General features: G+C 52.2%; 2 protein-coding genes across 5 annotated transcripts in view; one reads left to right on the top strand and one right to left on the bottom strand.

The window, feature by feature from the left end:
• RIF1 (replication timing regulatory factor 1) overlaps positions 1–14,758 on the top strand; it is a 38,845-nt gene extending 24,087 nt beyond the window's left edge. For 2 of the 4 annotated variants that reach the window (XM_062004812.1, XM_062004815.1), the window contains 15 exons: positions 914–1,178; positions 2,782–2,824; positions 3,126–3,328; positions 3,485–3,584; positions 4,077–4,220; positions 4,862–5,004; positions 5,908–5,997; positions 6,079–6,133; positions 6,941–9,610; positions 10,547–10,687; positions 10,911–10,988; positions 11,087–11,202; positions 12,181–12,334; positions 12,811–12,925; positions 13,711–14,758. In XM_062004812.1, the coding sequence (XP_061860796.1) occupies positions 914–1,178; positions 2,782–2,824; positions 3,126–3,328; positions 3,485–3,584; positions 4,077–4,220; positions 4,862–5,004; positions 5,908–5,997; positions 6,079–6,133; positions 6,941–9,610; positions 10,547–10,687; positions 10,911–10,988; positions 11,087–11,202; positions 12,181–12,334; positions 12,811–12,925; positions 13,711–13,931 (4,538 nt within the window). In that variant the 3' untranslated portion in view covers positions 13,932–14,758. The remainder of the gene's footprint in view (positions 1–913; positions 1,179–2,781; positions 2,825–3,125; positions 3,329–3,484; positions 3,585–4,076; positions 4,221–4,861; positions 5,005–5,907; positions 5,998–6,078; positions 6,134–6,940; positions 9,611–10,546; positions 10,688–10,910; positions 10,989–11,086; positions 11,203–12,180; positions 12,335–12,810; positions 12,926–13,710) is intronic. The other 2 variants (XM_062004814.1, XM_062004813.1) reach the window with 2 other exon arrangements.
• A 731-nt stretch (positions 14,759–15,489) lies between these two features.
• The window catches only part of NEB (nebulin), a 138,406-nt gene continuing 132,480 nt past the window's right edge, over positions 15,490–21,415 (bottom strand). The window contains exons 146-151 of the mRNA XM_062005209.1: positions 20,476–20,583; positions 20,001–20,184; positions 19,090–19,182; positions 17,795–17,947; positions 16,998–17,107; positions 15,490–16,150 (exon numbers count right to left, since the gene is read on the bottom strand). Coding sequence (XP_061861193.1) covers positions 15,977–16,150; positions 16,998–17,107; positions 17,795–17,947; positions 19,090–19,182; positions 20,001–20,184; positions 20,476–20,583 — 822 coding nt within the window. The 3' untranslated portion in view covers positions 15,490–15,976. The remainder of the gene's footprint in view (positions 16,151–16,997; positions 17,108–17,794; positions 17,948–19,089; positions 19,183–20,000; positions 20,185–20,475; positions 20,584–21,415) is intronic.

Below are 21,415 nucleotides of genomic sequence, written 5' to 3'. Positions count from 1 at the left end.
AACAGGAGCAAAAGCTGTCTTCCAGTTTGCATATTTGAGTATCAGATCTTTGCATTTGTTGAGCAGATACTGCATAGCCTCACAAAATGTGTCTGAAATCAATGGAAATGTTGAAGCCACTTTGCAGCTGGTGGTAAAACATTGCTGGCTGCTGAAGTTGTAGTTGGTCTCTTGGCTGTGATTTCATTTTTTGCTTGTGAGATCTGCTGCTTTTGCTTTGTTCAAATGTAATCTGAGGCAGTAATGCTTGATTATAATCACAGTCTAATTAAAATACCTACCTAAAACTGATGGTGAACTGTTAACATTTGCAAGGGTGCTACTCCTGAAGCTGCTTTGCATAAAACAGTGGAGAGTAGGTTTCCTGCTCCTATTTGCCACTACTAAAGCTGAAGAAATAGCATAATTCAGTATAGATTCAGTGTAACACTTGGAGTCTTGATCATTTCTCTGGCCCCCCATGAATTTGGCCTAGTCGAGTGGGACTGCTGAAGGAATGAAACACCTGAATTGGAAACTCCTGAGCCTAAATATGATGGAAACCTCACTTCTCAATGAATAATGTGGTAACACTTGATAATTCCTCTTCCCTGCTCCTCACCTGTTCCAAAATGTATGCCTGTGCAGTGTGGTTCCTGCTTTTTTGCCTGTAGGCATTAAAGATACCTAAAAGCAGAGTCATTTGTGTGACCAACCATAAATGGAAGTAAGAGGAGTAGAAATTGTATCCAAAGCATAAAATTAGGCACTAAAAAAGTATGTCTTCTGTTAGGTCTGGTCTTAAGCTATTTGTGTGTAGGCACAGCTTGGGAGTCCAAGTTGTGTTTGTCACATAGAAAGCTGAGGTGAGGTTTGCTGTAATACACATTGGTCGGGTGGGCAAGAAGCTTAACTCTCTTGTTTTTAATGTCAGCTCCACAGACACCTACAGATTGGTCTAAGAAGAAAAAGGAACCCCTTGGAAAGCTTGCCTCTCTGTTTAAACTCCTGGTGATGTTACTAAACTCTTTCCATGTGTTCAGTTCCAAAGAAATCTGTTCAGAAACATTGGTCTCTGTCGGTCCTTCAGTTATCGCTGTTCTTCACAACATCATCAGCCACGTTTCATTGCCTTCAGTGATTGGGACTATGTTTGCAATTTTTTCAAAACCCCTGGCAGTGTTTTATGAGAAAACAAAGTGAGTATTGTAAAGGAGGGTTGGAAAACTGGATTCATTGTATTGCTGGGGATTGGTGAAGCTTTGTGTGGTCTGTAGCGTTTGACTGTAGCTCAGGGCTTTCAGAGCTTTGGCACTAACATGCCAAGAATTTTCAGCTCCTCCCAGGTCTCTTGCCTTTGAGAGCACTGGGTATTTTACTAGAAGCTAGCAGGTACCCAGACACTGTGGGGAGAGTGGGTCTGGAAGGTAGTCACTGAGAACTTCCCAGGATGCTGGGGCTGAGCCGAGCTGGCTCCTGACCAGGACAGGGCCGTGTGTGCCCTTAGAGCCCGTGCACAGGGGCTCTCCCAGGGGCACACATGGGAGGGGAACCCCTGCAGGGGCTTCAGCAGGGTTTCTACAGCTGCCCATGTGAGCAGCAGTCTCTGCCATGCTTTTCTTCAGAAACAAACCCAAACCTACCCAGTCAGACAAGAGAGGAAACCTGTAGGACATCTGAAAGCTTGGTATTGAAAATGGTTGTCTCTACAGTGTCACCTCAGTGAAGATGTTTATAAGCAACAGTAGTTTGTTTTCTCCTGGGCAGGAGCTGTGTAATGTTTGTAGGAAACAGACAAAGCAAGTAGTTCATGGGCACTAAAAGCCTGTAAGTTTTTAAGCAGAGGGAAGTGCTGAGAAACTGTTGCTATGCACGTTTTTAATGGTGTGAGGGTTCTTTCCACATGGCTTTGCTTTTTCACTGTTGAAGGCAATGTCTTGAAGACAAGGTGTAGCTATGAGGGGCTCAGTGGGAGGGGCTGCCTCTGATTTGCTCATGATGCAAGAGATGTAGAGTTTGCTCTGGATAAGAAATAAAGTCCAGCTTTGAGTGTTCTGGGAGGACAGGACAGGATAGGATGCTGCCTTTTCCTGGAAGCTGAAACTTGAAGCAGGACTAAAACTCATCAGGAGTCCCTATCTCGGAGGCAACAATCCCCCTGTTCCTGTGTAAGGTCAGGTTGAACACCACCTCTCCATCTCCCATCTCATCTGCCTTTGTTTCAGCATTGTCTTTCTTAGAATCACTGCTTAAAAGGGAGAAGTGAGTGTGGGATATGTATTTTTGAAGGCAGGCATGTGAGAGCAAATGGATGTCTGGGAACCTTTTCAGGTTGGAGGTTCCAGGCTCATAAAATGAATTGCTAACTGCAGTTTCCTCCCATCCTTCAGGATGCAGTACAGAGGGTTTTCTTTCCATGAAAAGCCTTAGTGAAGGTGGTACTTGAGCCTTTTAATGCAGATATTTGTGTGGCCTTGGAAAATCTCTTTGGAGAGAGGGTTCAGAGCACCACAAAGCAGGCAGTTTGAAGTTACTTCATCAGAAAACCTTTCATTTTAAGCTTGGACTAATTGCTATTGATCTTGCCATTAGTTTCTCTTAAAGGTAACACGTGTTTGTCAGTGGGGGTTAAAGGAATACCTTCAACTTATTTACAGCAGCAGATGGTTTCAGTTCACAACAAGGTTATTGTCAGGTTCTACCCTAAAACTAGCATGCAGTGCTTGAGTGCATTATATGTTCTTATGCTTCTCTTATGCTAAATGAGACACCAAAATGTAACTATCTTGTTTGTTTTGGCAGGCTTGCTGATGCATCTAAAGCATACAGTAACCTTAACAGCAAGGTAAAGAAGCTGGGGGTTGGGGAAGCGTGTGGCACAAGAGTTCTGCCATTTGAAAACTGAGAAATGTCATGAAGGCAGAGCTTTAGTTTTGAAATGATCTGGTTTTCACTAGAAAGGTCCTTGAGGGGAGCGCCGCTGAGTGTGACTGTGGCACCCTTGGCGTGGTGTTTAAACGTGGTCAGCCAGGCCCTGCTATTCTGTGGGATAACAATGCTTGAAGTGATTGTTGGTGTAAGCTTTGAAATAGTGAATATGGGCAGTGTTTGAATTCAGTAAACCTCTTGCTGCTTCTCTCCCTCAGCTGGAAAAGCTGCTGGCCGAGATTGTGCAGTGCTTGCAGTCTCACTGCACGGGCTCCTACAACAGCGAGCTGCTGGAGCAGCTCTCTCCCCTCCTCTGTGTCATGTTCCAGCATAAGAGCAAACACATCCGTAACCAGTGTGCCCACTTCTGGAATGCAACCTTTGCCAAGACCACGTCCTTAACCTACCCTGAAGAGTTAAAGTAAGATACTGATCCTTTCTTACATTTGCATAGCTTTAAAGGGAGAGATCTCGGGCCGTGGACAAGTGAAGCTTCATTGCTCTGCTGCCCTTGTTGCATGCCTCTCTTTATTTGATCCCACCTCAAAGAGGTGAAATCTCTTTGTTTGTTGAGCAGATCCGTGTTGAGCCAAGCCAAAAAGAAGATCCCACTCTTGCTGCCTGGGTTTGAAAGCATCGAGATAGCTGAAGACTGCAGCAGCCCATTCTCTGAAGGAGTAAGTATCTGGTTGGCCTCACAAGTGGGTAACTTCATGGGAGGTGCTCAGGTTTGTTACTGGCATTGGCCTGTGCTTGCTTCATGTTTGGAGTGACAAACTCTGCTGGGTAAACACTGTCAAAGGAGTTGGTTCTTAACAGTTTATGCATTTGAAGCCCTGGGTTCTGTTAGGTTCTTTAAAACAACAGATTTTCTCAGTTGTCCTTCTCGTGGTTGAACCACAGGTGGCAACTGAGGACCACACAGCTGCTAGCTCCACCTCACTGTTGCTGTGATGTTGGCAACGTTGTTCTCACACTGAATCCAAACCACAGCCCTGGGCCAGCTGCTAGAGAGAAACTGAACTCCATCTGGGCCCAAACCAGAGCAATCCTCTACCTTAATTCAGGGGAAAACAGCATGTGGGACGGTTTAGTTGTAGAAATTAATACATTTGGGGATGGGTCTGGAGTGTCTTCACATAATGCATTCGGTGTGTTTTTACTCACAGGTGGAAAGTTCTCAGCTGGATGCCAAGATCAGCGGAATGGGAGTAACTTTGAGTCACAAACGAGACTCTATATTGGCACGGGCAGGTGAACTGCAAAATGAAGCAAAAGACAAGGCCAGTAACATGTCAGGAGCCTCTGCAAAGGTAAAGTGCTCACAGAGCTGTGGGAGGGTCACAGCCCTTCCATCCTGCACCTGCAAACTCTCAGTGATGGTGAGGGAGTTCTGAAATGCTTTCCTTTCAAGCCTGTGCTGTGTAATACCCTTGGATTCCGTTTTCCTGTTCAAATTCTCTGCTGGGTTGTGAGGAGGAAGGATGGAGGGCAGTGTGACAGATGGGAGGAGAGGCAGCCAGACAGGAGACCCACACCTGGGTCTGGTTGCAGGTTGTGCTGCCTGCTCCACAGCTGTCACTAGAAGGATGTCGTGCTCCCAAGGCAGCCCAGGTTTAGTAAACCACAGTAAACAGTAACCCTCTTGAGTATTGAGGTACCTTTACTTGTTGCAGGCTTTCAGCCTGAAGATGTGAAAGGAAATGAAATGCAGAAGCTTACTTCAAGGCTTAGAAGCCCCTTGAACACTCTCTCCTAGGTGTCAGTGTTGGGAGGGAAAGCGAAATCACTCATGAAGAAAATCAGCACCTAGTGAGGGATTTGTGCCAATCAGTATGCTGAGTGAGCTGCAGCTGGGAGCTCTGCTTAGGGTGGCTGCACCTGAGCCATGGAATCACTTTAGATGCATCTGTTGTGTTTCTAACCCAGGGTTGGGTTTTTTCCCTTTCTGTAGTTGAAACTAGAATTCGCATCTTCGAAGACGAAAAGTGAGATACCCTTGGAAGAGGAGAGATCTGCTGATTTTGTGTTTATCCCTCCAGAAACCAAAACCAGAGTACTGACAGAACATCAAAAAGAAGTGCTTAGGTCAAAGAGGTGTGTGGTTGCTTGTGTTTCAAACTTAATGGGATGTAACGTGGTTTCACTTGGGTGTGTCAAACGGACGTGACTTCGATTCCTGTAGCTCAGACTACTGTAGCTAAGTCTTAATCTTCCATGCAGGTTATACAGTTTCAAGCTAACCCATTGCTTTACTGTTTTAAAGCAGCTAAAATATTCTCTGATGTGCATTGCTTACTTTGATTAAATGCACTCTGGTGTCTGTTGGTCCCAGCTGGTTGTTTGGAGTTTGCATTTTTGCTTCATGACTGTCGCCCGCAGGATGAAGTGGACGCTGGCTGTTTGTCTTACATCAGTGAAGTGAAAGGGTTTTCTTAGCTGATCTGGGGGAAAGACTTCAATCTAAAGCCTTGTATCTCTGGAGGTCTTCCAAACCCACCTGGACACGTCCCTGTGTGACCTGATTTAGGTGGGACCTGCTTTGGCAGGGAGATTGGACTGAATGATCTTTAAAGGTCCCTTCCAACACCCACCATGCTGTGATGCTGTGAAAGCAGGACATTCCAAAGTCTCAGTTGCAAGGGAATCTTCAGAGTAATCCTTGTTCTCATGTGAGAAAATTATAGTATAGTATAGCATTTTCTGTGCCCAGGCAGCAAAACCTCAGTGTAAGTGAAGCTGGTTCACAGTGGTGCCTGACACAAGCTCAGGGTGCACAGTCAGCATGTGCTGGTGAAGTCTCTGTGGGGTGGTATCCCACTCTCAGCATTTCCCACCTACTCCCCGCCCCCCCTGCCCCAAAAAGCACATTTGCAATTCAAACAAAAGAGATTTAATGCAACTAAAACCAGTGGTCTCGGAGTAAGGACTTGAATCATGAGTTGTCATCACTCTCATGATTTAATGCATTACATTTACCTATTTCTGGCTTTGTTTCAGAGTTGGCATCCCTGCTATGTACAACAATTTGGACACATCACAAGATAATACCTTATTTTCTCAGTACACTCAAAGCCAGGAAGATTCTTTGTAAGTAGAAGTGACCAGTATATGCAGTAAAGGTGTCCCCCTGTTCTGCAACACTTCTAATTTAAGTAACTTCTGTTTTAGGGAAAAATCACCTTTAATAGAACCCACAAAAGAAGATGCTAAAGAGGAGCCTCAGGTAATTGCTCATTGTCTAATGGTAATAGCAATTCCAGCTATAGCAGTGATGTTTTCTTTATATATTAGTGGCTCTGGTAGTTCATGGCAAGATTCTTTAGATTTTAGATTGGAGATGAGGAAGAATTTCTTCCTTGGAAGGGTTGTTAAGCCCTGTCCCAAGCTGCCCAGGGAGGTGTGGGGAGTCCCCAGGCCTGGGGGGATCCCAGAGCCATGGGGCTGAGGGCCATGATGGTGTGGTTGTACACAGTTCACACTAGAAAGGCCCCATCAATTCAGCATGTCAGCTTCACCTCAAAATGGGAGGATTTAGCTAATTTCAGTGTGGATGTATTTCAGTTTTGTTGCAGAGCTCCAGGTGTTCCAGGGCCTCATGAGTATGTGCTACCCCTCGTACTTTCCTGGGGGTAAAAACACCCAACAGTTGGAGCAGAGAAATGCTGTGGTGCTGTAGTAAGCATGAGTTGCCTAGCACTGCCTTAGTGAAGTCAACAGTGTTGTCCCAGAACACCCTCCCCTAGCAGCTGCATGTGCACAGCAGACACAGCAGACTTGTAAGAACAACTGGTTTAGCAGTAGGTTTGGTTAGTGTCTGGCAAAAAACATAACTAAAGTGGGTTTTGCAGTTGTGTTTTAGGGCTAAATAGCTTAAAAAAAATAGTCTTTTGGTTTCTAACTACCAAAGGACAGGTAATAACATAATCAGAAGGAGCTTGTGGGTGTGTTGTTTTCTGTTCCACCCGAGCTGGGGTTTGTGGTCTCTTCATGGCAAAGCTACATAACACTCTGTTCATGCTTTTTGGGACAGGAAGAAAATGCAAAGAGCAAAGGGTGCTCCAGCAAAGAGGGCTGCAAGTCAGATCATCCCCTGGAGAGTGCTGCCTGCCTGAAAGAGCCCCCTGTGACTGTCAGAGATCAGAGCTCAACCTCCAACTGCGAGGGGGACACCAAGAGAGACGCAGCTGAGGCCATTCCAGAGGAGCCCTTGGTTGGAGAGGGACTGGCAAAACCTGGTGTGGAAACAGCTTCCAAGGAATCCTTGGGAGGGAATGAAAACACATCAAATGCCAGCAGCAGTTCCACATCCAGTGACATCATCTCAGGCACACCACAGCCCGTGAGCCGGCGGCAGTCCTTCATTACCCTGGAGAAGTACAGCAGCTCAGAGAGCAGACCCTTCAGCCTTTCTGCCTTAAACACTTTAGCAGAGGTGCCTGGGAACGCTGCAGGGGCAGGTAAACAGCAGTGTACAAACAGCTGGAAGCCTGGTGCTAAAGCAGAGAAATCTGGAGATGAAAACAAGAAGGCTTCAGGATGTGAGGCCGAGCAGCTAGCGCCGGCCGCACGCAGGCTGACGCGCAGGCAGAGCAGGCTGGAGCTGCAGGGCAGCAGGCTGGAGCTGCAGGGCAGCAGGCAGCACAAGCTGCTGGGCTGCTCTGACTCCAACAGGAGCACCCGAGAGTCTTTTGCTTCCAGCAGCCTGGAAAATAGCTTAGAACAGTCTCCTGCAGTAGATGACGTGGAGCATATTCTCTTTACTCACTCCCAAACTCTCCTTTCTACAGAAATAGATATTAAAAAAGCTGAAGATACCATATCAGACATGGAAAATACTAATGCCTTGGATACAGATTCTAAAGAAAATACCCCCCCAGAGGCAGCTGTGCCCGGTGAGCAGGGAGCGGGTGACGAGAACCAGGCTCCACACGCGACCCCCGGCCAGAAGATCCTGAGGCGTTCTGCACGGCGACGGGCAGAGGCTGCAGAGGGAGCGGCTGGGAGCCAGGAGAAGGAAGACGGCCACCAGAAGAGGGAGAGGCTGAAAGAGGATGAAAAACCTGGGCAAAGGAAAGCCAAGGATGATGGATCCCAAAAGCAGAAAGCTACGGAAAGTGCAGACAAGAAAGAAAGCAGCCTGGCCGAGAGAGCTGCTGCAGAGGTCTCGAGCTCCAGGGAGCCTCCTGCTGCCGGGAGCCTGGACGAGGAGCTGAGCAGAAGCACCAAGTCAGAAGATGAGTTGAAGGCAGCCCCAGAGGGTCAGGACTGCAGCTGGAGCGCTCAGAAGGCGAAGCGCACCCGGTACCACACGAGAAGGGCTTCCCAAGGATTGCTGGCCAGCATCGAAAACTCCGAGGCTGACGCCTCCGAGAGCAAGGAGGAGAGCACAAGGAAGAGAAAACCTGCAAAAGGGAAGAACAGAAGCGATTCTCTTGAAGGTAAACAGAAGGATGTGCAGGCAGGGAGCCACGGCCACGAGGCGTCTTCCCAAGGGAGCGAGTCTGCCGGCCTCTTGGAAACCAGTAAAGGTGACATGAGCGGCGAGGTGGGCGCGTTGGCACCCGGGCTGCCTGCCCCTGGCCAGGGGGAGCAGAGCCCTCCCAGCACAATGCAGGCATCCCATGCCAGCCCCGCTGCCCCAGGGCCGGATCCAGCCCCGCAGGCAGCAGGGGAGAACGTGCACGTGGAGAGGCAAACTAGCACAGGAGACTGCAGCACAGCTGCCCTGCCTGAGGGTGCAGCAGCAGCACGTGCTGCCCACGGTGACCCTTCCTTGCTGCAAGTACCTGAGTGCCAGCACAAAAGGAGCAAAAGGCAGAAAAAACCAAGGACCTGTGAGTGCTGCTTTAAGAAGTCAAAGCAGGAGGCAGATTCATCCACAGAACCAAAGCCTGAGCACGCTCAGGGCCCCAGCGAGCCCCCGGGCACTCCTGTTCTGACACCCCTCAGCACGGCAGAGGTGTCCAGTAGCTCACATTTTGAGGAGAGCTTGTCCATGGCACCCTGTGCAATGAGCACACCGTTGCACACTCCTCAGGAGCACAGCACCTTGGACTTGGAAAGAGAGGAAATGTCTGAAGAGAACCTGCAAGGGAGCAGTGTGGGAGGGGAGGAGGAGCGAGACACTCCGGAGGCTGCAGCGGGTGAAAGTGCTGACCCCGTGGTGGAAGTGAAGGAACCCCCTGGTCAGGGTGACCCAAGTGAGCAGCCTCTGCCTGAGGGTGTGCCAGGGGAGGCTGGTGAGGGCTGTGTGCCCGTGGGGATTCCAAGCGAAGAACCAGCAGCTACAGAAAAAGAAGTCGGTCAGAATGGAGAGCTGGAGGGGGAACCCGAGGTGCTGGCTGTCAAACCTGAGGAGGAGATGGGTGAGGGAGAGAGCAATCAGGATGATGGAGAAGCTGACATTGTTGTGGGAGAAACCTGCAGTCCTCCAGATAAAGAGATAAAAGAGGAAGTAGTGGAAACTGAGCTTACAGTGCCTGAAGACGTGGCCTTAAGCAGAGAAGATGCAGTAGGAGAAAACAGTGTGGGATCACCTCAGAAGACAACAGGTCAGGACTCTTTAGTGCTCACTGGTGAGAGCCCCACTGCTGTGCAGGGACGCTGCACCTGGTCTCCTTCAGCTTCTCCATCCACCAGTATCTTAAAGAGAGGTGTGAAGAGGCAGCAAGAGGACGATTCGCTGTCCCCTGCCAATAAGGTACAGCCGTGTGTCCTGTGTGTGGGACAGGGGCTGGGGCTGAGCCTGTGCTGCATTCTCACTGGGAGCCATCTCAGGCTGCAGCTGTACAGGTTTCTTTGGGGAATGTACAGGCACTGATGGGCTCATGTTATCAGGGCTTGGGGTGGGTAGTTTCTGTTTGAAGCAGAGCACCAGGACCTGCTCTGCTGCCCAGTCTCCAGTGCAGCAGCTGTGGCTGCAAACCCCTCTAAGCCAGGCCCTTCCCACTGGGTTTTGAGCAGCTCTTTACAAAAATGCATTTAAGGTTTCTATTAGGGAGAAGGCAGCTGTGGCTTCTGTCCCTGGGTGGGAGGATCTGTGTCCTTCAAGAACTGTTGTGCTCAGTTCTGGGCCACTCAGATGCAGAAGGACAGGGAGCTGCTGGAGAGAGTTCAGCACAGGGCCACAGAGATGATGGAGCTGAGCATCTCCCTTGTGATGAAAGGCTGAGGGAGCTGGGGCTCTGCAGCTTGGAGGAGACTGAGGGGTGAGCTCATTCATGGTTACAAACACATCAAGGGTGGGTGTGAGGAGGCTGGAGCCAGGCTTGGCTCAGGGATGGCCAATGACAGGACAAGGGGCAATGGGGACAAGCTGGAACATCAGAGATTCCAAAGAAACACAAGGAAGAATTTCTTCCCTGTTGAGGTGAGGGAGCACTGGAACTGCCCAGATGGGCTGTGGAGGCTCCTTCTCTGGAGACATTCCAACCCAGCTGGGTGAGCTCCTGTGTGCCCTGCTCTAGGTGGTGCTGCTCTGGCATGGGGTTGCACTGGATGGTCTTTTGAGGTCCCTTCCAGCCCTTAAGATCCTGTGATTCTTTGATGACAAGCTCTTTGTCTCCCCACACTGACTTCACCAGAGTTGAGTGCAGGGGTTTGAGTTCACGCTCTGAAAACCTCTCTGTCCAAACAGATCCGCCGAGTGTCCTTTGCAGACCCCATTTACCAGGAAGGGCTGGCAGATGACATCGACAGGAGGAGCCCTGTCATTAGATCTCACTCTTCCTCCCCCTCTTCCCGAAGCCTCAGGATTTTGTCCAACATCCAGGCCAAGGTAGCTGCTGCCCCGTGTTTGTGTGTGTCTGTGTCTCAGCCGCGGGAGGTGACGCCGCCGTGTCACACGCTCGCAGCTGGGAGCAGTGAGTGAGTGTGGGCACAGCTGGCTGTGCTTGGGCCTGACCCTTTCTGCCTCAGGCTGAGGTGTCTGTAGCTAGAGTCTTACTGTGAACTCAATTCCTGCAGTCCTGAGCAATATTTTTTCCTCTTTTTCTACCCAGCATATTACCACTCCAACCAAAGGATTTCTGTCCCCAGGATCTCCTAACCCTAAATTTAAGAGGTCAAAGAAGTGTTTAGTAAGAAATGCTTTGGTTCATTGTATCTCTTCAAATTGTTTTTGGTTGCTGTGTTCAGCTGGGTGACAGATTAATAACCCCGTGTGTGTTCCCTCGAGATCACGGAGATGGCCAAGGAGCCGGTGCTGTGCGGGGCCGAGTGCGTGTACCCGGCGCTGCTGGGCTGCAGAGCCCCGGTCGACGTCATCCTGCCCCACATCACCTCCAACATCTGGTACGGGGCGGGGGGGCTTTGCTTTGCAAGGGAGGGGATGTGCTCTTGTAGAGACTGAGTTCTTACACCACCTCCAGAAGCCAGTTTGCTGATGCAAAAAGGTTTTAGCAGGGAGCAAACCCCTCCAGAGGGGAGTTTGCTGATGCAGAACGTGGTGATGTGGGACAGCTCTTGCCAAAACTTTGAGATGAGGGAGGTTGGTTTGGTGGGAGACACTCGAGAGTTTGGGTGTTGTTGCAGCCCTCTTCCATGTGAGGCTGTGAAGCTCACCCCCAGGAGCACGGGGAGCTCTCGCTGTTTGTAAGAGCAGGCTGGTTGTAAGGGGCTGTGACCTGACTGTTGGTGCTTCCTGCGCTTGAGGGCAAAGTGGGATTTGGAAAACAGTGTCCAGAGGGCCAGGCCCTCGCTGTTCTGAGCCCTGGCAGGAGGACAGGCTGGATGTGCAGTGGGAGCTGCTGAGTCTTGTGTCCAGTTCTGGGCTCCCCAGCTCAAGAGGGACAGGGAACTGCTGGAGAGAGGCCAGCACAGGGACACCAAGATGCTGAGGGCACTGGAGCATCTTCCTTATGAGGAAAGGCTGCGGGACCTGGGGCTGTTCAGCCTGGAGAAGAGATCTCATTAATAGTTTAATGGTGGATGTCAGGAGGTTGGGGCAGCACTTTTGTCTGTTGTCTCCAGTGCCAGGACAAGGGGTGATGGGATGAAGCTGGAACACAAACAGTTCCACTTAAACATAAGGACAAACTCTTTCCCTGCTGAGGTGAGGGAGCCCTGGCCCAGGCTGCCCAGGGAGGGTGTGGAGGCTCCTCTGGAGGTCTTCAGAGCCCACCTGGATATGTTCCCTGTGTGACCTGATCTAGGTGGGACCTGCTTTGGCAGGGGGGTTGGATGGATGATCTCGCAAGGTGCCTTCCAGCGCCCCCCACGCTGTGGTGCCGTGAGCTCCGTGTAACGAGCCGTGTGTCTCTCCCGCTGCAGCGCCAGGGGCCTGGGGCAGCTCATCCGAGCCAAGAACATCAAGACAGTGGGTGACCTGAGCACTCTGACACCACTGGAAATCAAAACCCTCCCCATCCGCTCTCCCAAAGTTTCCAATGTTAGAAGAGCTCTTAAAGGATACCATGAGCAACAGGTACTGTTTCATTTTAGTATCCCAAAAAGCCAACGTTGGCCTAGTGAATTGCTAATAATGGGGGTTTTGTTGCTCTGGGTGATTCCCCTGTTAGAAATAACACTTCTGAAATGTAATCTAGTATCTAGAAGTTCCATTTAACCACAAGGAGAAAGTCCTTTGGGGCTGAGGTGAGGGAGCCCTGGCCCAGGCTGCCCAGGGAGGGTGTGGAGGCTCCTTCTCGGGAGGTTTCCAACCCCACCTGGACACGTTCCTGTGCCCCCTGAACGAGGGGAATCTGCTTTAGCAGGGGCTGGGGGAGCTCTGCAGGGCCCTGCCCACCCCCACCATGCTGGGATTCTGTGATTCTCTGTCAAAGATTCAAGGTTACAGTGTTATTAGTGGGGCTACTGACTGTGTTTACCATGGGCTCAAACCATCACCCACCCTGTGATCTTCTCTTCTTCTCTGCAAATGCATCTCTTGTCTCTCCACAGCTTCAGGTAAAATCTCGAGGACCTGAGGAAATCACAGTGCTGGAAGATGCAGAAAGGCCTGTCAGCAATGCAGAGGAGAAATCTCCTTCTGGAGATGAAGACAAACTGGCAGCAGGTACGTGTGACTGGGTGGTTGATGCCGCCGGGCACTGTGCCCGCTGCCCTCTGCCCCTGCCGGGCCTTCGCTTGCTCTGCTCTCCCCTTGTGGGTGATGCACTTTGCTGCCTCCTCCAGCCCTCTGGCAGTGGCTGGATAAACCTGGTTGCATGTTGGAGGGGAGGATGCTGGTTTTCCCAGGCAGAGCTCCAGGGGCTGCACTGGCAGGCTCCGGCTGCCGCGCTGCTGGGTGCACACAGGGAAGGGGAGACAGTGCAGCTGTGCCTCATGCTGAGAAGGGGGCAGGACGAGGGGAGTGTCCTATGTGCCCTTTCTGTATTGAGGTGCCTGGATTTCTGTTGCAGTCTGTGTTTTGGGAGCTTGGCCCAGCAGCTCAGACGGAGGAATCCATGTGGATTCTTAGTAAAGATACTTGAGGCGTGTGGTTACCTGGAGAACGCAGAGCTGGGGTGTGACTCCCCCTCTGCTGTCCAGCTGAGGAGGTGGCCTCTGGGCTCACCTGCCTGGAAGGACAGTGGTGGTGTCTGACTGCCATCAAAGACTAATTCTGGCCTTAGCTTTGTTGTATGGTCGTGACCAAACGTCACCCCAGAGCAGGGCAGCATGGGGCCCGAGGGCCGCCTCTGACAGCAGCTCTCCTGCTGGCTGGGGCAAATACCTTGCAGGCTGCTCCAATGTCTGCCTTTGTACCAAATGGATGAGCAGCAGCCTCCCCCTGCAGCATGGCTGTGCTGAGGTTTGCAGGCAGAGCCAGGCTGCAGTGCCCCTCTTGCCTCCCCGCAGACCTGACGGAGCCGGCGGTCGCGGACACGCGGGAGCAGCCGCCGGCGGATCTGCTGAGCCAGGTGGCCGCCCTGGCAGCACAGCTCAGCCCCGAGGCTCTGCACAGCTACTCAGGCACCCAGCTCTTCGAGATGCAAGAGAAACTTGCTGCCATGACAAACTGTGTGCTGACAACGCTGCGGTCCCGCTGGCAGTCGCCACCCCGCCACAGTTCCGACTAGTTGGTAACAGTTTCTAAGTGAGGAGGATTTTTGTTACAACCATTTCCCCCCCTCCAAACCTGCTTTTTCTTACAGGTTGAATTGTTTCCTTAAACTGTGTGTTTTGTACTCTGGAAGTTTTTTAACACCTGTGTGAATGAAATGTGCTGGGGGTGGGGGTGGTTTGTTGCCCTTCGTATTGCATCGCTATGCAGCTTTCCTTCGGGTGGCGGAAGGAAACGTGTACAGAGTTGTGCAATAGCAGAGACTGTGAAACCAAACCCACAGAGGAATTAAATTATTGTTTTCTTTTTCCAATCCAAAGTGTTCTTACTGCTGCTGCAGATGGGTGTTCTTGGGGAAGGGGAGGGCTGTGCCTGCGCCCGGCTGGCCCCAGGGCAGCGGGGCTCTGGGGACCTGCCCCGGGCCAGGGGACAATGCCTGGTGGCACACTCAGCTTTGTGAGGATGCCACTCAGAAGCTGGGAAGGACACACGTTCCCTTCCAGCAGGAAGACTCTGCAACACTGCTCATACTTGTTTTTCCCACATTGTTTGTTTGCAGCAGTTCTCCTTCTGTGGAGAAGACTCCTTGGGGAAAAGAATGGATGTGACCAGAGCTCTTTGTATATTATGTACAGATTTATGGCAGATGTTGGTTAGTAATTTATGATGGTGAGTTCTGGCTGCAGTGCTGCTTCTCAGAGACCTTCACAGAGTTCTCAGGTTTTACTCTGGAAACCTGATCTGTATATATTGTACTGTAGCTATCAAAATGGAGCCTTATTGAAAGGAACTGCTGCAGGTGCTCTTAAGACCTTGCACACGGGCAAATAAAACAGAAAATTGTTCCCCAATGTGTTAATGTTGTGGTTTGGGTGGTTTATCTTTTTCTTCCCTTCAGATCTGTGCAGCCCTTCCTCAGCATTGCTTCAGGTTCACAAGGTTGGGGGGAGGCCCTTGAGGCACGGGAGGCTGTTGTCAGGAGAAGCCTTACTCTTCTTTGCCTTCTTTGTGCATCTGTCTCATGAAGGAAATGAAGAGTGCCAAGGAGGGGCTGGAGCTATGCTGAGGGATGAATTGTTGGTAGGTTTTCTTGGTGGTGTTTGGTTGCAGGCTGCTTCCTGGGGCCTGTTCAGCTCCTGTGCCCAGGGACCTGTATAGAGGAGGGTGTAGCTGGTGCACCTGGAAAGGGGTTCAGGTGTGTGGGGGTATGTGTGTGTGTGTGTGCTGCAGTCCTCCCAGGAAGGACATTTCCCTATACTCAGCTGGGAATTCCCTTCAGCTTCCAGCTCCTCCTACTGTTACCTTGATTTCAATCTTTAGCCTCCCTCAGGCACAGCACACAGTGACTTCTGATCTCCTTTCTTCTCGGAGACTGGTTGGTACCAAGTGCTCCAGGAGCTGAGGTAAGTTTGAGTGTGCAATCGTTTGTCCCTGCAGTGACAGCCCCTCTCTGTGACTCCTGCTGTGGCCACCCTCTGGGGCCCTTCCCTTCCTCATTGCAGGTTTGGCAGAGGTTGGTTGCTGCTGCTCAGGAGGACTCAATGCATCCACCACTGCAGAAACATTCGCTTTATTGTCACTAATGTACAGGTAAAGGACAGACCCCAGAACAGCTGCAGGAAAAACACACGTGGAAGAGCTCAGCAAGCAGAGGGAGAGGCTTTGGGGGGAGGGTGGGCAATTCCCTCCCCACCCAGCTAAATGGTGTTTTACTAAGATTAAACGTTGTTGAATATTGCTGAAAGGTTTTAGAACAGCCCAGGAGATTTCCTCTGGGAGAATGAGCGGTTGGTGGTGCCAAGTCTTAGTCTCAAGGCCATGGATTCAGATCCTGCACTGGACTGCAGTTCTGGCATGGTTACACAGTGGTGGTGGCTGATGGTGACAGGCTGGGAAGCCCAGGTCACGCTCAAAACAAAACACCTTGGTTTTTGACAGGGGAAGAAATGCAGCTGGAGCCGGGAGGGCTGCAGGAACGGTGTGGGAAAGGCGTTTCAGTATCTTTAGCTCTGCAGTTAGTGTTTTCCCTTCCCTTTCACGGGTGGGGAGGCCCCTGTGGGCTCAGAGGGCCTCCACGTAGTTGGCCGGGAGCATGCCGGTGCGGCCCGTGCGCTGCACCGTGCCGTACATCCAGCCCTCGTCGATCGCCTGCACGTTCACGATGGTGTCGCCGTCCTTGAACGACACCTCGTCGGCATCAGCCGCCATGTAGTCGTACATGGCCCGGTAGGTCTTCTGCGGGGTTGAGGAAAGGGAGGGGGGCAAAAAGCAAGGGAGTTAGAACCAGAGACTCACGGAAGCCCAGCATGGTGGGGTGGAAAGGCCCTGCAGAGCTGCTCCAGCCCCAGCCCCTGCTACAGCAGGTTCCCCTGGCTCAGGGGGCACAGGAACATGTCCAGCTGGGGTTGGAAACCTCCTGAGGAGCCTCCACACCCTCCCTGGGCAGCCCGGGCCAGGGCTCCCTCACCTCAGCACCAAAGGACTTGCTCCTTGTGCCCCAGTGGAACTGTTCATGTTCCAGCTTGTTCCCACTCCCCCTTGTCTTGTCACTTGTCCTGACCTTGGCTACAGAACAAAGCCTGGCCCCATCCTCTCCACATCCATCCTTTAGAGATTGCCCAGCATTGCTGAGGTGCTCCTGAGCTCAGGCTTCCCTTCTCCAGGCTGCACAGCCCCAGGGCCCACAGCCTTTCCTCCTCACACAGATCCTGCAGTCCCCTGCTCATTAGGGCCCCGTGGTCAGCACAATTGGCCATGCCCATGGGTGAGACCCAAAGTGGGAGGAGGGGATTTAGGGGCAAGTGACCCTTTGCCTTGTTCCAGTGCTCCCCCAGTACTGCTGAGGGCAGGGGCTGCTCTCTGTCTCCCTGCTTCAGGCCACAAGCTGCTGCTTCTCAATACCCAGGCACCAGAGTCCCACCGTACCAGGGTCTGTTAGTGGTCCTGCTGCTAAACAAAGGGTTTTCAGCCTCTGTTTGGTCACTGTCAGCCCGAGGCAGCTCCAGCCCCACACCAGTGTCACACGTACTCCCAGTCAAGCTCAGGAGCAGGCACAGGGTGGGAGGGAAGGTTTTTGCCTTACCCCTGCCGTGGAGGGGTGGGAAGGAACCGAGGACACCGTCGTCTGCTGGGTGGCGACCGAGGACGACCGTTGCTGTGGCAGCTCGATGGTTTTGGCGTGTTTGTAGCCCACTGCAAGAGAGAAACGTGTTGTGTGGTTCATTACAGGCTGCAGCAGGGTCAGAGCTGCTCGGGATGAAGGTCGAGGGGTAGCTTGTTGGGTCAGATCTGCCTTTTGCCCACTCAAGTACAGTTGTGTAGCTGTTGGATGTGGCCAGAACTCAACATTTTGCAGGGGCACTGCACTTAAAATCACATGGAATCATAGAATGGAGGGAAGGGCCCTGCAGGGCTGCTCCAGCCCCTGCTCAAGCAGGTTCCCCCGGCTCAGGGGGCACAGGAACGTGTCCAGGTGGGGTTGGAAACCTCCCAAGAAGGAGCCTCCACACCCTCCCTGGGCAGCCTGGGCCAGGCAGGGATCCCTCACCTCAGCACCAAAGGACTTTCTCCTCGTGTTTAAGTGGAACTTTTTGTGTTCCAGCTTGTGCTTGTTACTCCTTGTCCTGTTGCTGGACACTACAGAAAAAAGTGGCCCCCCCTCGTCCTGACACCACCCTTTGGGTGCTTTGAAGTGATGACGAGGTGCCCCCTCAGCCTTCTGTTTTCAGTGCTGAACAGCCCCTGGGGTGTGTCCTCCTCACAGACACATCCCAGGCCCCTGCTCCCCCCAGCAGCCCTGACTCTTGCCTGGCTGAAGCAACCAGCGGCCCTGAGCCGTGCCAGGCCGTGCCCCGTCTCTCCTCACCCCCGGCCCCGTACCTGTTGCGGTGGAGGTGAAGAAGCCGCCGTTGCTGTAGTAGGACAGGCGCTGCTCCACGCCGTCGGACGGCTCGGACTTGTCGTCGGGGCCGGCGCTGAGGCTGAGGGCGCTGGCGGAGCGGGAGTGCTCGCGGCTGCGGCGCTGCGCTTGCACTGCGGCACGGCACGGCCCCGTCAGCGCCCGCACCACGCCTGGGCTGTGCACACACACCATCTACACACACACACACCATCTACACACACACACACACCATCTACACACACCCCCCCCCATGTACACACACACTATGTACACAAACACCCACCCATGTACACACACACCATGTACCCACCCCCCCCACATGTACACACACACATATACCCCATGTACACCCCCACAGGGGCCTGTGCATGCATGTGCTTTGAGACACCCCCCCTCCAAACTCTGCCCCGTTACCAGCCCCCAGGGGCTCTGCTTAGCACAGAATCACAGCATGGTGGGGTTGGAAGAGACCTTTAGAGATCAACCAGTCCAACCCCGCTGCCACAGCAGGTCCCACCTAGATCAGATGTGTCCGGCAGAAACCTGCCTGCAGCTGCAGGCTCGGTCCAACCACTGCTCTGTGGTACCAAGGGGATGGAAGGACCATGGGAATCCAGCACTGGATGGTTCTGTGGTTACTCAGAGGCATTTTCCAGGGCTCTTAAAAAGGACTCTATGGACACCCTGCTCAAGTTCAACTCACAGTTATGATGTCCCTGTTACCCATGATATTCAGAGCACTGTCCTTTTGTGCTCACCACCTCCAAAACTTTTATGCCAATTAATTAATCACCCCCTGCTTTCCTTCCTCAGCTGGCACACATCTGAGCCACCCTGGGGCCCTGCTTTCTGTCATTGAGGATGCAGCACCTCAAACAATGAGCAGGGATGGAGTTTTAGAAAGAAAACAAGGTAACTGAGGGACGGTATTTTTGGAGCACGTGTGACAGGTAAGCACTTGTGTTGTGCCACCTGGGGATCATCTGAGCAGTCCTCTCTGGGCCTGTGTTGGAGCACTGGCATAGAACAGTGAGATGATTAGCTCTGTTGCACGTGCAGGCAGAGGTGGGTATAGAGCTATGCTGGGGAGGAGGAGCCACAGCCAGTTCCTCCTCTAGTGCTGGATTCTCCCCGGAGCTGTGTCCCTTGTGAACTCTCAGCTCTAATTGGAGCTGAAGGCAGGTCAAGTCAGGCCTTCCTGCAGAGGCAGAGAGCTCAGCCTGGTTGAGCCTTTGCTCAAGATGAAACCTACTGTGCACAGAGTGGGACAAACCAGAGATCATGTGTAAGCTCCTGGACTGGATGTTGTCTTCTGCTGGGTCATAGTCAAAGACGGAGCCGGGATTTGTGCGCCAGACGCGGAGGCCTAAAAGAGGAACGAGGGCAGCTGCTGAGGAGCACTGCTGCAGGGCTCCCGCACGGGCAGCAGCGTGGCAGGAGAGGGCAGGCACTGTTTCATCAACCTGTGTTTCTCAGATCTGTAGCACAGCTAGGCTTTAAAACAAATCACATCCAGGGAGCTAGGGCATTTCTCTAGTGGGGTGGAGGTGAAGTTCAAATGTAAGAATCACAGCAGCATAGAATGGTTGAGTTGGAAGGGTCCTTTAGAGCTCATCCAGTCCAACCCCCCTGCAGAAGCAGGTTCATCTAGATCAGGTCACATAGGAACATGTCTGGGTGGGTCTTGAAGCCTTCCAAGAAGGAGCCTCCACACCCTCCCTGGGCAGCCTGGGCCAGGGCCCCCTCATCTCACAGTGAAATAGCTTCTTCCTATGTTTAAATGGAACTGTTTGTGTTCCAGCTTCATCCCATCACCCCTTGTCTTGCTGCTAGATACAATAGAAAAAAGGATGCCCCGACCTGCCACCCACCATTTATATACTTATAAATACTAATGACATCCCCTCTCAGTCTTCTCTAAACAGCCCCAGGTCCCACAGCCTTTCTTCATAGGGAAGAAAGCCATGTAGATCCTGCACTGCCTTAGAAAGTTGGGCAGAGTGGGAGCAGCAGACCACAGGTGATTTACAGCTGCTGAAGGAGAGTGTTTTCAAACAGGACTTGGATCAAAAACCTCACTCCCAAGTACTGACACATTGGAATTGACATGGCTGAGCTTTCATCAAACAGCTCACCCAGGGCAGCTGGTGTTTGGAGTCCTTGCAGGACCTGGCTCTGCTTTACCTGTGAGGTTCTCCTGGTCCTGGTCCACGCGCTTGCGCTCCATCTCCACCACCCTCCTCTGGATGCCGCGGTAGCTGATGTCGCTGAAGTCCTGCATGTTCTTCTTCACACGCTCCGTGATGGGGTCGGTGACCACAGGGGTGAAACTGCCTTTGCTCTTCTCAAAGTCTTCGTGGTACTTCACCTGTAATTGGAAGTGAAACATCCGTTCTCTGCAGCTGAGGCGAGTGATTTTCACTCCTGTGTACCTCGGGTGAGTTTCTAGGCTGCCTCTAAGCCAAGGAACAACGAGAGAACCTAATCCCAAACACGCCCGTCCTGCAGCCACTCCTGCCTTTGGGCATTTCAGAGTCTGGGTAGCCAAACCTGGTCTATGTACATCAGTCCTTGAGCTGCCAGCCCCAGGAAGTCTCAGGGGTTACGCTTGTGTTTACACCATTTGCCAGGTTAAGCATCCCTGTGGCAGTGCTCTTACTGTGGAGATGTGCTTCTGTGTCTCTCGCACCCGCCGCATCTCTGGGGTATCCAGCACATAAGCGGCTTTGCCTTGCACTTGCTTCCTGAAGCTGTCTGAATAAAGAACCTGCCAGGGGAGACAAAAGTGAGTGAGCACAGGGCACACAGCTACCTCTGCACCACGAGGCGTGAGCTGCACTGAAGCCACCTGGCAAAGGAGGGAGGAGAAAAAGCAGCAGGAGCAGTGTTGGGGGATCACGTGAGAACCCATGTCACAGAATCTCAAGGGCTGGAAGGGACCTGCAAAGCTCACCCAGTGCAATCCCCTGCCAGAGCAGCACCACCTAGAGCAGGGCACACAGGAGCTCATCCAGCTGGGTTGGAATGTCTCCAGAGAAGGAGACTCCACAGCCCATCTGGGCAGCCCCTGCCAGTGCTCCCTCACCTCAGCAGGGAAGTTTTTCCTCATGTTTCTTGGGAACCTCTTCTGTTGCAGCTTGTCCCCGTTGCCCCTTGTCCTGTCATTGGCCATCCCTGAGCACAGCCTGGCTCCAGCCTCCTCACACCCACCCTCCATACTTTTTCATAACTATATGAGACAGGGGCAGCTGTGGATTCCATCCCAAACATTCCTTACCTACAAGCTCCTTATCTGTCTTAACCTTGCAGCATGCTGCTCTCAGCACTTGCAGTTAGTGCGGTACTCAGCAAGCCATGACAACATCCACGGCCAGGTTGGATGGGGCTTGGATCTAGTGGAAGATGCCCCTGCTCCCTGCAGGGGGTTGGGCTGGGTAACAAGTCCCTTCCCAAACCTTTCTGTGATTGACAGCACAGGGTAGGTCAGGGTTTGCCTCTGGAGTGACAGGGTAGCAAAGGGCCTAAAGGCCATTTCCAGATGTGTTTTGGTTTCACACAGAATGTCTGACATCCAAATACTGAAGAATGACCATTTTACA

The sequence above is a fragment of the Colius striatus genome, chromosome 11 (assembly GCF_028858725.1).
Source record: "Colius striatus isolate bColStr4 chromosome 11, bColStr4.1.hap1, whole genome shotgun sequence".
NCBI lineage: Eukaryota > Metazoa > Chordata > Aves > Coliiformes > Coliidae > Colius > Colius striatus.
The sequence above is the reverse complement of the archived record's forward strand: the minus strand, read 5'-3'. Positions and strand labels throughout refer to the sequence as shown.